The sequence below is a fragment of the Salvia hispanica genome, chromosome 1 (genome assembly GCF_029641045.1).
Source record: "Salvia hispanica isolate PSC_SH4W2 chromosome 1, Shi_PSC_v1, whole genome shotgun sequence".
Lineage (NCBI taxonomy): Eukaryota > Viridiplantae > Streptophyta > Magnoliopsida > Lamiales > Lamiaceae > Salvia > Salvia hispanica.
In genome coordinates, this window is record NC_142692.1 from 52,081,284 (window position 1) to 52,094,415 (window position 13,132).

The 13,132-nt window shown below is 38.5% G+C and overlaps 1 protein-coding gene across 1 annotated transcript; it reads right to left on the reverse strand.

Moving 5' to 3' along the window:
* Positions 1-508: 508 nt before the first annotated feature.
* LOC148934108 (uncharacterized) lies at positions 509-3,873 on the reverse strand. Its single transcript, XM_089062313.1, has 3 exons — positions 1,960-3,873; positions 909-1,856; positions 509-827 (listed from the first exon to the last, which is right to left on the reverse strand). The coding sequence occupies exons 1-3, from the start codon at positions 3,679-3,681 to the stop codon at positions 624-626; spliced, it is 2,874 nt and encodes a 957-aa protein (XP_088918439.1). The 5' UTR covers positions 3,682-3,873; the 3' UTR covers positions 509-623.
* Between the last annotated feature and the right edge of the window lie 9,259 nt (positions 3,874-13,132).

The window sequence follows — 13,132 nt, forward strand, 5'->3', positions numbered from 1 at the left end:
TTAAGAAATTGAAGATGGATAGGGACAACGTGCAAAGAGCGTTGAGAGATAAAGTTGCTATGCAGGATGCACTTGATGAGAGTGTCCGTCCCAAAACCGCTGAAGTTGAAGCACTCCAAGGTGTTGTCGCAGATTTACATCGTCAAAACCGGAACTTGAAGGTTGTCATTTGCATTTTATGTGTCGTCATTTGGATACTGACGTAGCTTATCTAATAGAACCAATGATTGTAGTAGACTATGCAAGTTGAACTCCAATGTAATACACTACGGAAACAATAATATTGTAGTGATTTTTCTCCTATGAATGCATTGATTAGTGAGTTCAAATATAACATTGAGTAATTATTTTTCCCTATGAATGCATTGAGTTACGAGTTCAAATTTAACCAGGATGCTATACATTAAGAGTTCCTGTCCAACAAAGAAGAAGAAATATAATAGAAAGAGGAAGCTGCCACAAAACACACAGTTGAATTGATCATAGTTTGCTGCCATAAAACACACTGTCTACACATAATTTAGTACCCAACCACATATAGTTTGGTGCTCACAAAACACATTGTTAAGACATAGTTTGGTGCTCACAAAAAAACATTGTTTTCTTCCACACATTCAACATCTTCAACCATTGTTGTTGCTTTGCTGCGTGAGGATTGAGCCATCACCTCCTCCCGAACCTCCTCCAGCATGTCCTCCAGCACGCCCTCCAGCACGCCCTCCACCACGGCCTCCTCCACGGCCCCCCCTTCTTCCAGCTCTCCCCGTAATAGCAATGGTACCATTTTCGGCATTAGATGGTGTCTTGCGAGGCCTTCCCATCTTGGCCTATAAATTGAGTAATTGCAATGTTAGTAATAATAGATAGAGATAAAATATAGTTGTACAATTAAAACTAGAGTTTAATACCTTTGGTTTAGGTTGGACTTCAACTGGATCGTTTTTGCAAGTTCTAGAGTTGTGGCCTTCTTGGAAACACTTCTGGCATGTCATTACACATATCTTTCTCATTCTATTAGGCCTAGCTGGATCCTTCTCGAATGGATCCCTCCTTCTTACCTTCTTGGGCCTACCGGGCATCTTTTTCACAGGTGGAGATACAACCGGGTACCCCTCAGCAACTGGCCATAATTTCTCCCCATTTAACGCTGGCAACCCATATCCATAAGCAACCTTATACTTGCTCAATGAGAAGTATTCATGGACATAATCATCAACATTCTGCTTGAGGAAGTGAATAACAGCACATGCATGAAGGCAAGGAATTCCAGTCAAATCCCATTTCCTACAACCACACTGCCTTGTGGAAGGAGTCACTACAAACCTATCCTCAAAGTGGCTAACTTCAAATTTCCCCCCAATTGCATGAATGGTGGTACAATTTCTGCTTTCATAAATCATAGCTTCAATTTTTTTCCTCACTTTTGGACACACAGTAGAACTACTCCCAGCAATCTCCATTTCTACACTCTTTCTATAAAGTCTCTCCATGAGTGTGGTTCGCATTTCCTCAAGCATGTCTACTACATGTTTGCTCCTAGCCTCCAGAATATAGGAGTTGAAACATTCACAGACATTGTTAAGAATAGCATCAGAGCATTGTACAGGTGTTAGAAAAGCCTTACAGAATCTGCTTGGGTTTTTGTCCATTAAATCAGCAAAAGCCTGTCCATCTTCCTTCTCTAGCTCTCTGCATGCAATCTCATACTCTTCCATATAAGTACATCTAACCAGCCTCCAGAAAAGCTGCTTCAAAAGTGGACCTTTGTTGGTTTTTTTCCAGTTAGCATAGATATGCCTTGCACAGTTTCTATGCTCTGCAAATGGAAGTAGATTCTGAACTGCATTCTCAAGTCCCTATCAAACAACATTGTAAGTGAAAACATAACAAATTAGACAACAATTCCAAATAAAACATATATATAACTGGCATAAATTAATAAGTTAGCATAGTATATACCTTTTGCTGATCACTGATAATGGTAATTCCTACTCCTTCACCCAATGCCAACTCTTCAGCAAGAATATTAATGAACCAAGCCCAACAAACTTCATTCTCAGCCTCAACCACTGCCCAAGCAATGGGATACATTTGATTGTTGCCATCAGTTCCTACAGCAGTTAACAATATCCCACCAAGATATGTCTTAAGGAAAGCACCATCCAGACCAATCACCTGTCTACAGCCCTCCTTGAAACCCTTTCTTAGACCACTAAAACCAATGTACACAGCCTTAAATACAGCACCCACATCCACATGTAATTCAAACCGCCCTTCTCTGTCAGACCTACCCAACTCCAGCATATAACTCCTCAGCTTTGCATAATGATCTTCCACTGTTCCCATCAGCATCTCAATTGCCTTTCTCTTGGAATGGTATAACCTCCACTTGGCTGCATCAAATGCAAACCGCTGCATCAAGTCCTTACCTAATTCCTTGCAACTGAACTCTGGTCTAAGCCTAAACACATGCAAGTATTTTCTGGCAATCCAATTAGATGTCACAATCTTGTTTCTCATAGCCCTAGGACATGTGTGCTCTGGTTCCAGTTTCTTAATTACTATACAACCCGTTTTACTCACAACACTCCCAGAACAGAACCATTTACAAGGACTTTTGCAACCTGCCTCAAATGCCTTCCTATTTGCTCTCTTGAAGTGGATCTCCCAACCATTTTCAACTGCATTGTCTGTCAGAGCATCTCTGGCTTGAAAACCATCAATAAATCCCATTCCAATACACAATTTTAAATGCTTATGATCACATCTTGGATCATACATCACTTTGGCATGTCTTTCCATCTTTCTTCTCCCTTCATCTTGAGAATCAGTTGAGCTAGAGTAGATATCACCTTCTTCTGAATTCTCATACTCAGACACATAGTCACTTATTTGCCCACCACTGACTAGGCCATAGAACATGTCATCAGTAACAACAAACTCTTTCTCCTTATTTTCTTTTGCTTTCTTCCTTCCTTGTGTGTATTCCTCATCCTCTGACACTAATTCCTCAACCTCCATGTCATCATCAGTTTCCTCATCTTCAGAAGATGGTATATAACTCCCATCATCCTCACTGTCATATCCCATACCCACTCCAATACTTTGATCAGGCTTATCTCCCACACTCTCATCAGGTCTAGCTCCCACATTCTCACCCACATCCTTAGATGTGGATTTACTAGCTCCCACATTCTCACCCACATCCTTAGATGTAGATTTACTAGCTCCCACAGTCTCACCCACATCCTTAGATGTAGATTTACTAGCTCCCACATTCTCATCCACATCCTTAGATGCAGAATTCCTAGCTCTCACACCCTTACCCACACTTTCAAACACTGACTTCTGGGAAGACTGGAACAAACTTTTCTTCACACTGCTTTCAACATTCTTTTCCACAGTATTTTGGGTGGAAACTGATTTGAACTTGCCAGCCTTTGAAGTTGTTTCCTTTCTACTCTTTTTGTTACACTTGCTCTTATTCACATACTCAACATTAGCCTTTCTCACTGACTCAAACTCAACCACTCGATGCTTGACAGCTTCATCACCCATAGTGTCTCCCCTACCCACGGATTTATCTTCAACAATTTGCTCTAGGCCACCCTTCTTCCCACCAACAACATACACATCACATACTTGATTTTTAACCGTGGTTAGAAACTTCAGCATTAACATCACCTCCGCATCACCTTTTATATCAATTTGCTGCACTCCCCATTTTCTCTTGAAGCTAAGTCTATCCCAACTGTCTAAACCTAGTTTGTTCAGTTCCTCCACTAGGTCGAAGTAACCAAATCTATCTGGATCAAACCCAATGCCTTCCCATACTTCCCCACCTATGTATTTCTCGCAAAACTTCCCATCTGGAATGAAATTCCCTCCATGGTAAATCCGAAGGAGAAAAGGCTTACTGAAAAATTATTGGAAAAAGTCAAAAAAACAGAACCAGATGGGGGAGGGGGGAGGGGGGGCAACGAATTTAAACAATAATGCAAGTGGGGACCAAGAATTTTAAACAAAATTGATGCTAACTGGGGACCACCGCCGAACCCTAAATTTAATCAAAATCGATGCAAAGCAAGATCAAGTTAATTTAAACAATGCAAAGTGGGGACCAACCAACGCTTTTGCAGTAAAAAGGGCAAAGATTCACTTACGGGTTCGGATTCGGCTTGTCCGGGAAGAAACCCGGCCACATCTCCATGTCGAAGAATCCTTACGCACTGCTCGTCGCCGTTGCAGGTAAGCCTATGGACTCGTCGTGGTCTTGCTCGTCGACCAAAGAGGGGACTCACGCACAGCTCGTCTCGTCGTCGGCGTGCTGCTTCAGAGAGAGAGATTTCGGATATACAATTTTTAGGGTTTGAGAATTTGAGGGTGAATTGAGGTTAGGTTAGGTTAATTTTGCTTGTAAAATTCGAGTGTAAATTATTTGTATTTACTGAATTTAAATTTTTTAAAGTATTAAATTTTATTTTGTAATTTTATTGTGTAATTTTCGTTGCATAGTCAATAATTATTGACCAAGTCAGCCGCCACGTCAATTAAAAGATACACGTCAGCTCACTCTTTGACCGGAAAAACCATCATGGGAAATCGGCGACTAAATGCAAAGTTCGTGACTTTACACACCAATTTTATAGGTTGTGGGAAAAACCGGAATTTGGAGAAAGTTCGTGACTTTTAAAGCAGTTAGCCCTTTAAATTTATACAAAACTCCCCTTTTATATATTGTATAGATTTTATTTTTCTTGATCACTTTGATTATACTATACTATTTGTGACAATTTGTTTTATTTTAAGTTAGAATACTGGATTGGATATTAAGTAACACATAAGATCACTTTTGGCCCGAATTACCCATGGGTTAGCTCGAAACCCGAAGATTTAGGGTTATAACTGAAAATTTATAACCCGAAAAATTCACAACCCAAATAACTCGCACTCAAATAGCCCGACGACCCAAGTGGTTTGGCCCGAACCCGAGCGGGTTAGCCTAATTGACATCCCTAACCATATATATAGTTCACTCTTAAATATAAATGAGTATAAAATGATAGTACATTTGTTAAACATGAGCAATATATGTGTATTAGATATTTCTAGATATACATATTGAAAGAGGGAAATGCTAAAATGACAACGCTATTTTGGGTGATACCGTACCACCAATCTGAGGCGTTAGATTTGGCGTGAGATGCAATTTTAAAGTGACACTTGGCAGACTCAATTTTCTTAAAAAAATAATAAAAAAAATGCAAAAGGCTATAACTGGGAATAACAATTCCAGCCGTTTCTCTCTTCACGCCAATTACGGTCTTTATCTTCCTTCTCTCTTTCTTCTATTTTCAGCATTAATCTATCAAATCTTTAGCCAAAAACCGCCCCCGCTATATTCAGTCTCTGCAATTCTTTTTATCTTCTGCGCCATATGCATTATGTTCTCCGTGATTTTTTCTTCAATCTTCAGTCAGTAGTCAATCCATGGAGAAGAAGTTCCCGCCGATATTCATTTCACTGATTTTGAAGACGGTTAGTGTATTCACAGTTTGTTGGTTTTCGATTTGTGATTATTTTTATGCAATCGTGTAGTTGTGAATTTTTTATACCTGAACTCAAATTCACGAATTTGATATGTGGACTACCGAATATGCATCTTCCTAGTTGAACTCGTAAATGAAATTTATGAATTTGTCAGGGAGTTCACGAATTTGATGAAGTTTATGAATTTGTCATCAAATTCACGAATTTGATTTGTTATGCTACATTGCTTGGTTAAGCATGTTGTGTTGCTTAGTTATGCCTATTGCTTGGTTAAGCATGTTGTGTTGCTTGGTTAAGCATGTTGTGTTGCTTAGTTAAAAATTTCATTGCTTGGTTAAATATGGTGGATTGCTTAATTGTTGGGCTCCATTTGCATTTGATTGTTGTTAAAAAATATCCTTGCTTGCTTTTCTAAAATTAGTAATAGATGACCAATTGCAGCGCTTTAAATACTGTATTGCTTCTATGTTTGCATGGCAGTGCTTGTTGTGCTTTAATTCAGATTGTGCATCGCATGTGCGCTTGACTGAATACCATGTATTGCTTGCCTCATTTGTAGCTAAAGCTTATTCTATATCCTACACAGTTCCTTGTGTGCCCGATTGCGATGACAAATTAAAACCATTCTTTGGCAAGAAATTCGACACCTTGGACAACGAAATTGCTTTCTATGATGCTTATGCTCGTGAATCGACACACGGAAACATGGAACCAAATCTTCACGTGAGTGTGTTACTTGGCAATATATTGTGTGCAAAAGGGAAGGGTTGAAGTATGGGATTGAAATGGATCACATTCATGCACGTGAATGATTCATTAAAAAGCGCAGACAACCACCTTGAAGAGGCACATAAGAAGGGAGCCGTTGATGTTGAAAAGATGCTGGCAGAGTTCCCCAAACCTTGAGTGGTGACTGTCATTGTTTTATAAAAATGGCAATAACTTTGTTTTGATTTGGATGTGTTCAGAATATTGCTTTGTTTTGGTTTACGGATTGCTTGGTTTTAGAATTTGGTTTACCGCTTTGGATGGTGAATATTAGCTGCTTTATTTCAAGTTTATGTATTGCTTGGTTGGCCATTTAAATTTGCTTGTCTGTGGAGTATATACTGATTTTTGGTTGGCTGTGTTTTTTTCCGTATTGAAAAATATGTTAACACTTTGATATATGCAAGCAATCTCCAATTCTCTCTCTCAAAGGTGTTCTTGGGAGTGTGTGTAGTGTTGGGGGCGGTAGCCGTATAATGATGCTTAACCCCAGCCTTTTTCTTCTTTTTCTTTTCTCAAAAATTGTATTTTCTGCAAAATAATTCGCCAAAACAGTGCACCCGACGTGAATGAATACATTGTAAAATTGACCCGGCCGTGTGAAGATTTTCGACCCCTTTCTGAATCTTTCATCGCAGAATTACCGTACCCGGCCGGGTGAATTTACAGTGTAATAATTCACCCGACCGCGTGAAAGTTTCTGGACAACGCAGTGTTCTTGTAACGGCCACAACTTCTTCTACCGAACTCCGATTGAGGCGTGCGAGATACCCCCGCGAAACTCTTTCAATGACGAAGAGAATGTAATGCATTACGGGCTGATTGGACTTCAAAATCACCACTAAAAATTGTCTCAAACCAAGGCTGTTGCACACCCACATATTTTGTACCTTTTTCTACACATTCTTAACAAAATGGTCAACATACCAACATAATAGAGAAGTAGATATAGACACGCTCAATAATAGACAAAATATGATCAATTTCATACAAAACCACCCTCTAAAACCATGTAAAATCCAAGTATGTCAATTCTCCCTCCATCCCATTAAAATATGGGCAATGGGTATGTCACGGGAATTAAGACAAAATTGGTAAAGTAAGAGAAATTAGGAGAATGGTATGGTAAAGTAAGAGAGGGGAGGAGAATGGTAGTTAAAGTTGTGTTAGTGGATAGTGAGAACTACATTATTAAATTGATATAACTTTCCAAAAATGGAATGCACATATTTTTATGGGACAGATAAAAATCGAAAGTGCACATATCTTTATGGGATGTGGAGAGTATAATTTATGAATAATGCGTGCAAAGGAAAAAGGACCTGACCCATGCAAGACTGCAACACTACTTTCCCATTATCCAAAGATTACTTCTATTGTAACTTTCTTCATTTAAATCCATATTTTTGTATCATCCCAATATATACTACTAACTGGGTGCATTCAGAGTTTTTGGGAACGCCTTATATTCTTTCTGACACTTTGATATAAAGAAAAAAACTGATTGATGCTTCACTGAGAAGGATGCTAAGAGACCTTGGTCATATCTCATTCTTACACTGGCAAAATTCTGTCGAGTTTAATCCTGTCTTATAATTATAGTGTTATATGTTAAAAATAAAGGGATGAAAGCCGTGTACAGGTGGTACTCTAATTATTATGTGTCTTAAATATGAAAATTAAGGTTGAAAATGTGTCTAATGCTACTCAAAATCAAAATATCATAATCATAAAGACACACACAATAACAAAATCGTTATCTGAGTTCTTAATGTAAACCCACTTATCACACTCATTGATAGTGAATCCATTTGACAACAACACATTGTCAAACTTCAAGTGTCATTGCAAAGACGCTTATTTTAATCCTATAGAGATCTCACTAGTTTACATTCCTTCTCAAGCCGTGTACAGACGGTACTCTAACTATTACAATCGAAAGGAAAATAACAACAATAAGTGGAAAGAAAATTACAACGGAAATAATAAAACAAACCAAACTATAAGTCGAGTCGAGGAAAGTCCTCTTTCCGCAAGACAAATCACGCCCTGGCTAGTGCTTACGGAATGAGTATTGTCCCCAAAGATAAAACGATTTCTTCCTAGCGTGTAGAAGCACCTCAAATTCGTTAGGCACCGGTGCACTTGATGGAGTTCAGATAATCGAGCTAGACAATGCTCCTATAATGCACACGTTTCCAACATTATACACCTACATGGTCAATTTTTTTTTTAGGCCATAAAGGTTCCTATAAGAGAAGTTTTTGTTTGATACCAATTCACCTCATAATATCACCTCAAAAAAAGATCATATTGCATTATGTCGAACATAAGACTTGTCCTCTATTCGAATATAAGAATAAATTCATTTTTTATCAATACCGAACAAATCACATTATGCCGAATATAAGACTTAATTCACTTGATTTGTAATTGAGATCTGAAATTTTCATCGCATTTATTGTTTTCCAGTCGTTTTCTGTCACATGAACGTAAGTAGGAATAGTAGATATAGATCTGTAGTTAAAAAAATTGTCCTCTATTCGAATATAAGAATTAAGTAATTTTTTTTTATCAATATCGAACAAAAACATTATGTAGAATATAAGAACTAATTCACTTGATTTATAAAACTTTTGCATTAAATGCCTTAAATGCTATGATATGTGAATTAATTGATGAGTGATTAATTGCATGGTGTCTTTGTGACCTATCTGCGTATGAGAATTTAGATTGAGTTGAATAGTCAAAGATGTGGAAAATATGACGTGGCGTTGAAAAGTCAAAGATGTGGAAAATATGACATGGCCGTGGAATGGTCAAAGTCGTGGAAAAAGATGAAGTGGAAGTGAAATTCAAATATGTGAATATTTGATGCGGAGTAATATAATTGTGGTGGATTATTTTCCTAAGGGATGAGTGAGAATTTTAAATAGGAGCATTATTTAATCATGTGGAATTATTCGATCCCTCTTATTATTATTTGGAGAAGAAATCCTATTTTTCTTGAATTTAATTATTTGTTTGGGATGATTATCCAAATTAAATCCAAAGTCCGATTATACTTTAATTCCACCTTGGAATTTTCGAAAACTCTACTTTGTTTTTCTATGAGATTTTCGAAAATCTCATATATTGTGGGAGAAGGGATTATTTATTTATTTGATCTCTTATTTATTCTATTCCATGAATAAATATAAATATGCTATAATATCTTACCATATCTTGCCATATCTAAGAACATATTGCCATATCCTAATTAAATTAGGATTTGATTTGAATCCCTTTGAAGAAGTCAAAAATACACGCCACCTTTCCATTTAATTGGGGGGGAGAATATTATTATTTTTCTTGCTCCGTGATATTTTATTCTACTCCGTAAAATATTCAAATTAAATCATAGGCTAATTATTTAAGCCTAAATTTCGAAATCCCCTATATTCTCAACGGTTCCAACGTCACTTCCTCCACCAAATCTTATCCAAATCTTGATTTATTTAATTATGGGAGTATATCCTAACCTCTATAAATACATGAGAGATCCTAAACCCTAGCATTCACAAACCGGCGCCCCACTCCCCCATAATTTCGAAAATCTCTCTCCCCACTCTCTCCAAGATTTCATCTACTTTTCTTCAAGAATTCTTCATCAATTGAGAAGAATCCAAGTTGAAGTTCAAGATTTTATTGAAGAATCAAGGCCATGATTTGTTTCTACCGTTCGTTCTTTTGGAAAAGGTACTTTAATTTTGATCTCCTCTTCTTCTACCGATTAATCGGTGTTCTTGAGTTCACATGCATATAGATCGAGTGAAGGAGATATTAATCGGTGAATTTTTGGGAAACATGTGTGAGTGTGTGTGTGCGTGACCGTGCGTGTGTGTGTGTGCACGCCTCGGTCGGCGTGCACATGTGTGGTGTTCGTGTGCGTGTGTTGTGTGTGTAGAGCACTCATGCATGGCACGATTTAATGGTGAATTTGGAGTTGTTATTTGAATAAAAATGATATGCTAATCATACCTTGATTTTGGATGATGATATTAAAGATTTATCGATGGGAAAAAGGGAAACATGGGAACATGCATGATTTGAAATCAATAATTGAAACTGATTTATGATACGCCTAATTTAAAGGTGATACTTCGCGCTCTCAGTGTGATAAACGAGGAGAAGAGAATACTTTCGAGCTAAGCCGACGAGGTGGGCTTTTCTTTTAAAATAAGGACATCGTCCTAAACTGATATTGATGAGAATGAAATATGTGTTATCATACCTTGATTTGTTTTGTCGTGCCTATCCCTCGTGGCTATGCCACTATTGATTTAATCGAATTCGGATCCTTGTAGAGCCGCAAACTCTACTTGGGTTAGTGTACACCAATGTTAGGCCGAGTGTCAGCGTACGGGTTGGCCGGTCTATTGACCTGGATTGCGGCCGCATTCCTTGTCATGTAGAATGAGGATATGGTAAACGTCGATGTGAAAAATGGTTGCGCGACCGTGATATTTGATAAAGAATATATTTTGGTGCCTCGGGTCTTTCTAAAGTTAAAACCCCGACGGACACTTGAAAATGGCATGATAACTATATTTGTGATAAAAATGTTTTCGGCAATGAGCCCACTGAGTATGATTATAAGTACTCAGCCCTGCATGTGTTTTCCCTATGTGCAGGTTGAGCGGTGGCGAGCGGGCGGCGGTGTTGAGTAGGAAATAATATCATGATCTGTTGGAACTTTAAGTGTCGTTGTGTCTCCATACATAGCTTCACTTCTCTCTTGATCGCTTCCGCTATATTATGAAAACTTGTGATCTTTGGTTGGGTTGAATACTTTTAAATTCGTGGGAATATTTTGGATATGGAACAGTTGAGAATATTTTGGGAAACTTTGATAAGCATTTATTGTGATAGCCTTTTGTTGGATTTCTTTGCTAAGGCATTATTCTTTTCCTATTTAATTGTTCATTAAATGCCTTGGTTAAATCCCTTTTTTAAATGGAACCCTAGCCTATGATCTTTGATGCATTTAAGTCCGCCTAGTTAACGATCGCCGCATTTATTATACCCTAGATGGGCGGGTCGTTACAGTTGGTATCCGAGCCTCCGTTCTTTCTGCTCTGGACCCAAGAGTCTTGTTTAATTAAAAATCTGAAATTTGTGTAAATTGACTAATTGATAATAGTCGAAGGCTCAACACCGCAACTCGTCTCCGCTCAACCACGATGAATGTGGTAACAAGTATCTCTTGAATATTGATTTAAATTATGAAATATTGGAATTTGAAGCAAATGGGAGTTGTTGATATATTTGGAAATTTGCGATGGAGTATAAAATGATGATTATGCATGCATGCGAAATTGCAAAATGTGATTATGCAAAACAAATGATAAATGTTGTTATGCAAGTGATTATATGTTGAGACCGTTATGAGTTGAATGAATAAAACTCTATGAAAATTCTATATGATTGTGATTTGCGTGATATGTGATGAACGACATCTGTGAGAATGAACTTGAGCATGCTGCTGTACATAGTTGTAAGTCGTGCCGTGAATGAAAATTTTGAGATAATATCGAACTTGGAGGCATCAAACGCCGAATACGAGGCGAGCGACTTATGAGAACGAAATGCGAATCATCGAAACGCGAAAATATATATATATACAAACCTTTTGGCACGGAAAGGAAATTCCGTTATTTCTTGATATGATATTATCTTCACACCTCCGTCGTTCAACGCATACACACACATATATATATATATATATATCCATCGTACTCTCAGCATCAGTTGAAATCTTATACACTATTGATATTTTCTTCGATCCTTGTTCTGATGCTGAGATTTCTTTTGTAGATGCCTAATCATTATTACGCACCGATGCGCGATCGTTATGCGAAGAACAAGGTTTTCCCTGTCGAAACCTACCAAGAATTTGAGTGGGATGGAAAGTCCTTTTTCCTAACCTACGTCACTGAATTCTACGACCGCTGGATGGATGCATACGCGTATGGAGGAGTTACCCATCACGCGGGGATCTCGAGATTAATCCACACTCTGCCGAGTCCGTGGAGCGAATGGACTGCCCAAGCTGCATTGCCATATACATGGTTCAGTCCGCCAGAGTACAAGCCTCGAGGCGATATAATCGGCTTGATAGGAGTGCTACTCCTAGCCATGGCAGCTGCAAGGGATGGACCGCCACTTAGTCCCCCAGCGCACAAGTATCCGCCAGGACAGGCCCGCCGATGGAGATATCGTCGCGATAAGGAGCCGCATGTTGATCGTGTCCCTAATAGGCCAAGACTTAAGGCTAATGCAGCTAACCCTTTGATCATCCACGGGAATGTGGAGGACATGCGTGCGATAACTCCGCCGCCCCCGGATGTTGGTGAATATGGCGAGAATGAGGGACCGGACGAGGAAGGACCTGCTTTGGAAATGGATGAGGACGATGACCCCGAGGAGGATATGAACGATATCGACTAGGAGTGATAGCCGTGGAATAATTGTTTTGGCTTCCCCCATGTTTTTGGATTGATTTGTTGATTTTCTACCCCATGATTTTTGCTACTCTTTTATTCTTCTGCAAATTGATACTAAGACCTCTATGAGGCAACGTTTTTGATTTATATGCCATGGGGAGATATTATTTTTGGTGCAATAGATTGCCTTCCATACATGGTACAAATTATCTATCACTATGTTATCACGCCATCACATCATGCCACTTATCGCACCACCATTTTTGAATACCTTATGGCGCCCTGTACTCGCCACTTAAATTGTACGACTGCTTCTTAAGTGCAATTAC

Bases quoted from the DNA above. Each gene is read 5' to 3' on its own strand.
- LOC148934108 (XM_089062313.1), bottom strand. From the start codon at position 3,681: ATGTTAATGCTGAAGTTTCTAACCACGGTTAAAAATCAAGTATGTGAT. The intron at 1,857-1,959 runs GTATATACTATG...GTTGTTTGATAG, and splicing joins TTATCAGTGATCAGCAAAAG to GGACTTGAGAATGCAGTTCA. The intron at 828-908 runs GTATTAAACTCT...CTCAATTTATAG, and splicing joins AAGTCCAACCTAAACCAAAG to GCCAAGATGGGAAGGCCTCG.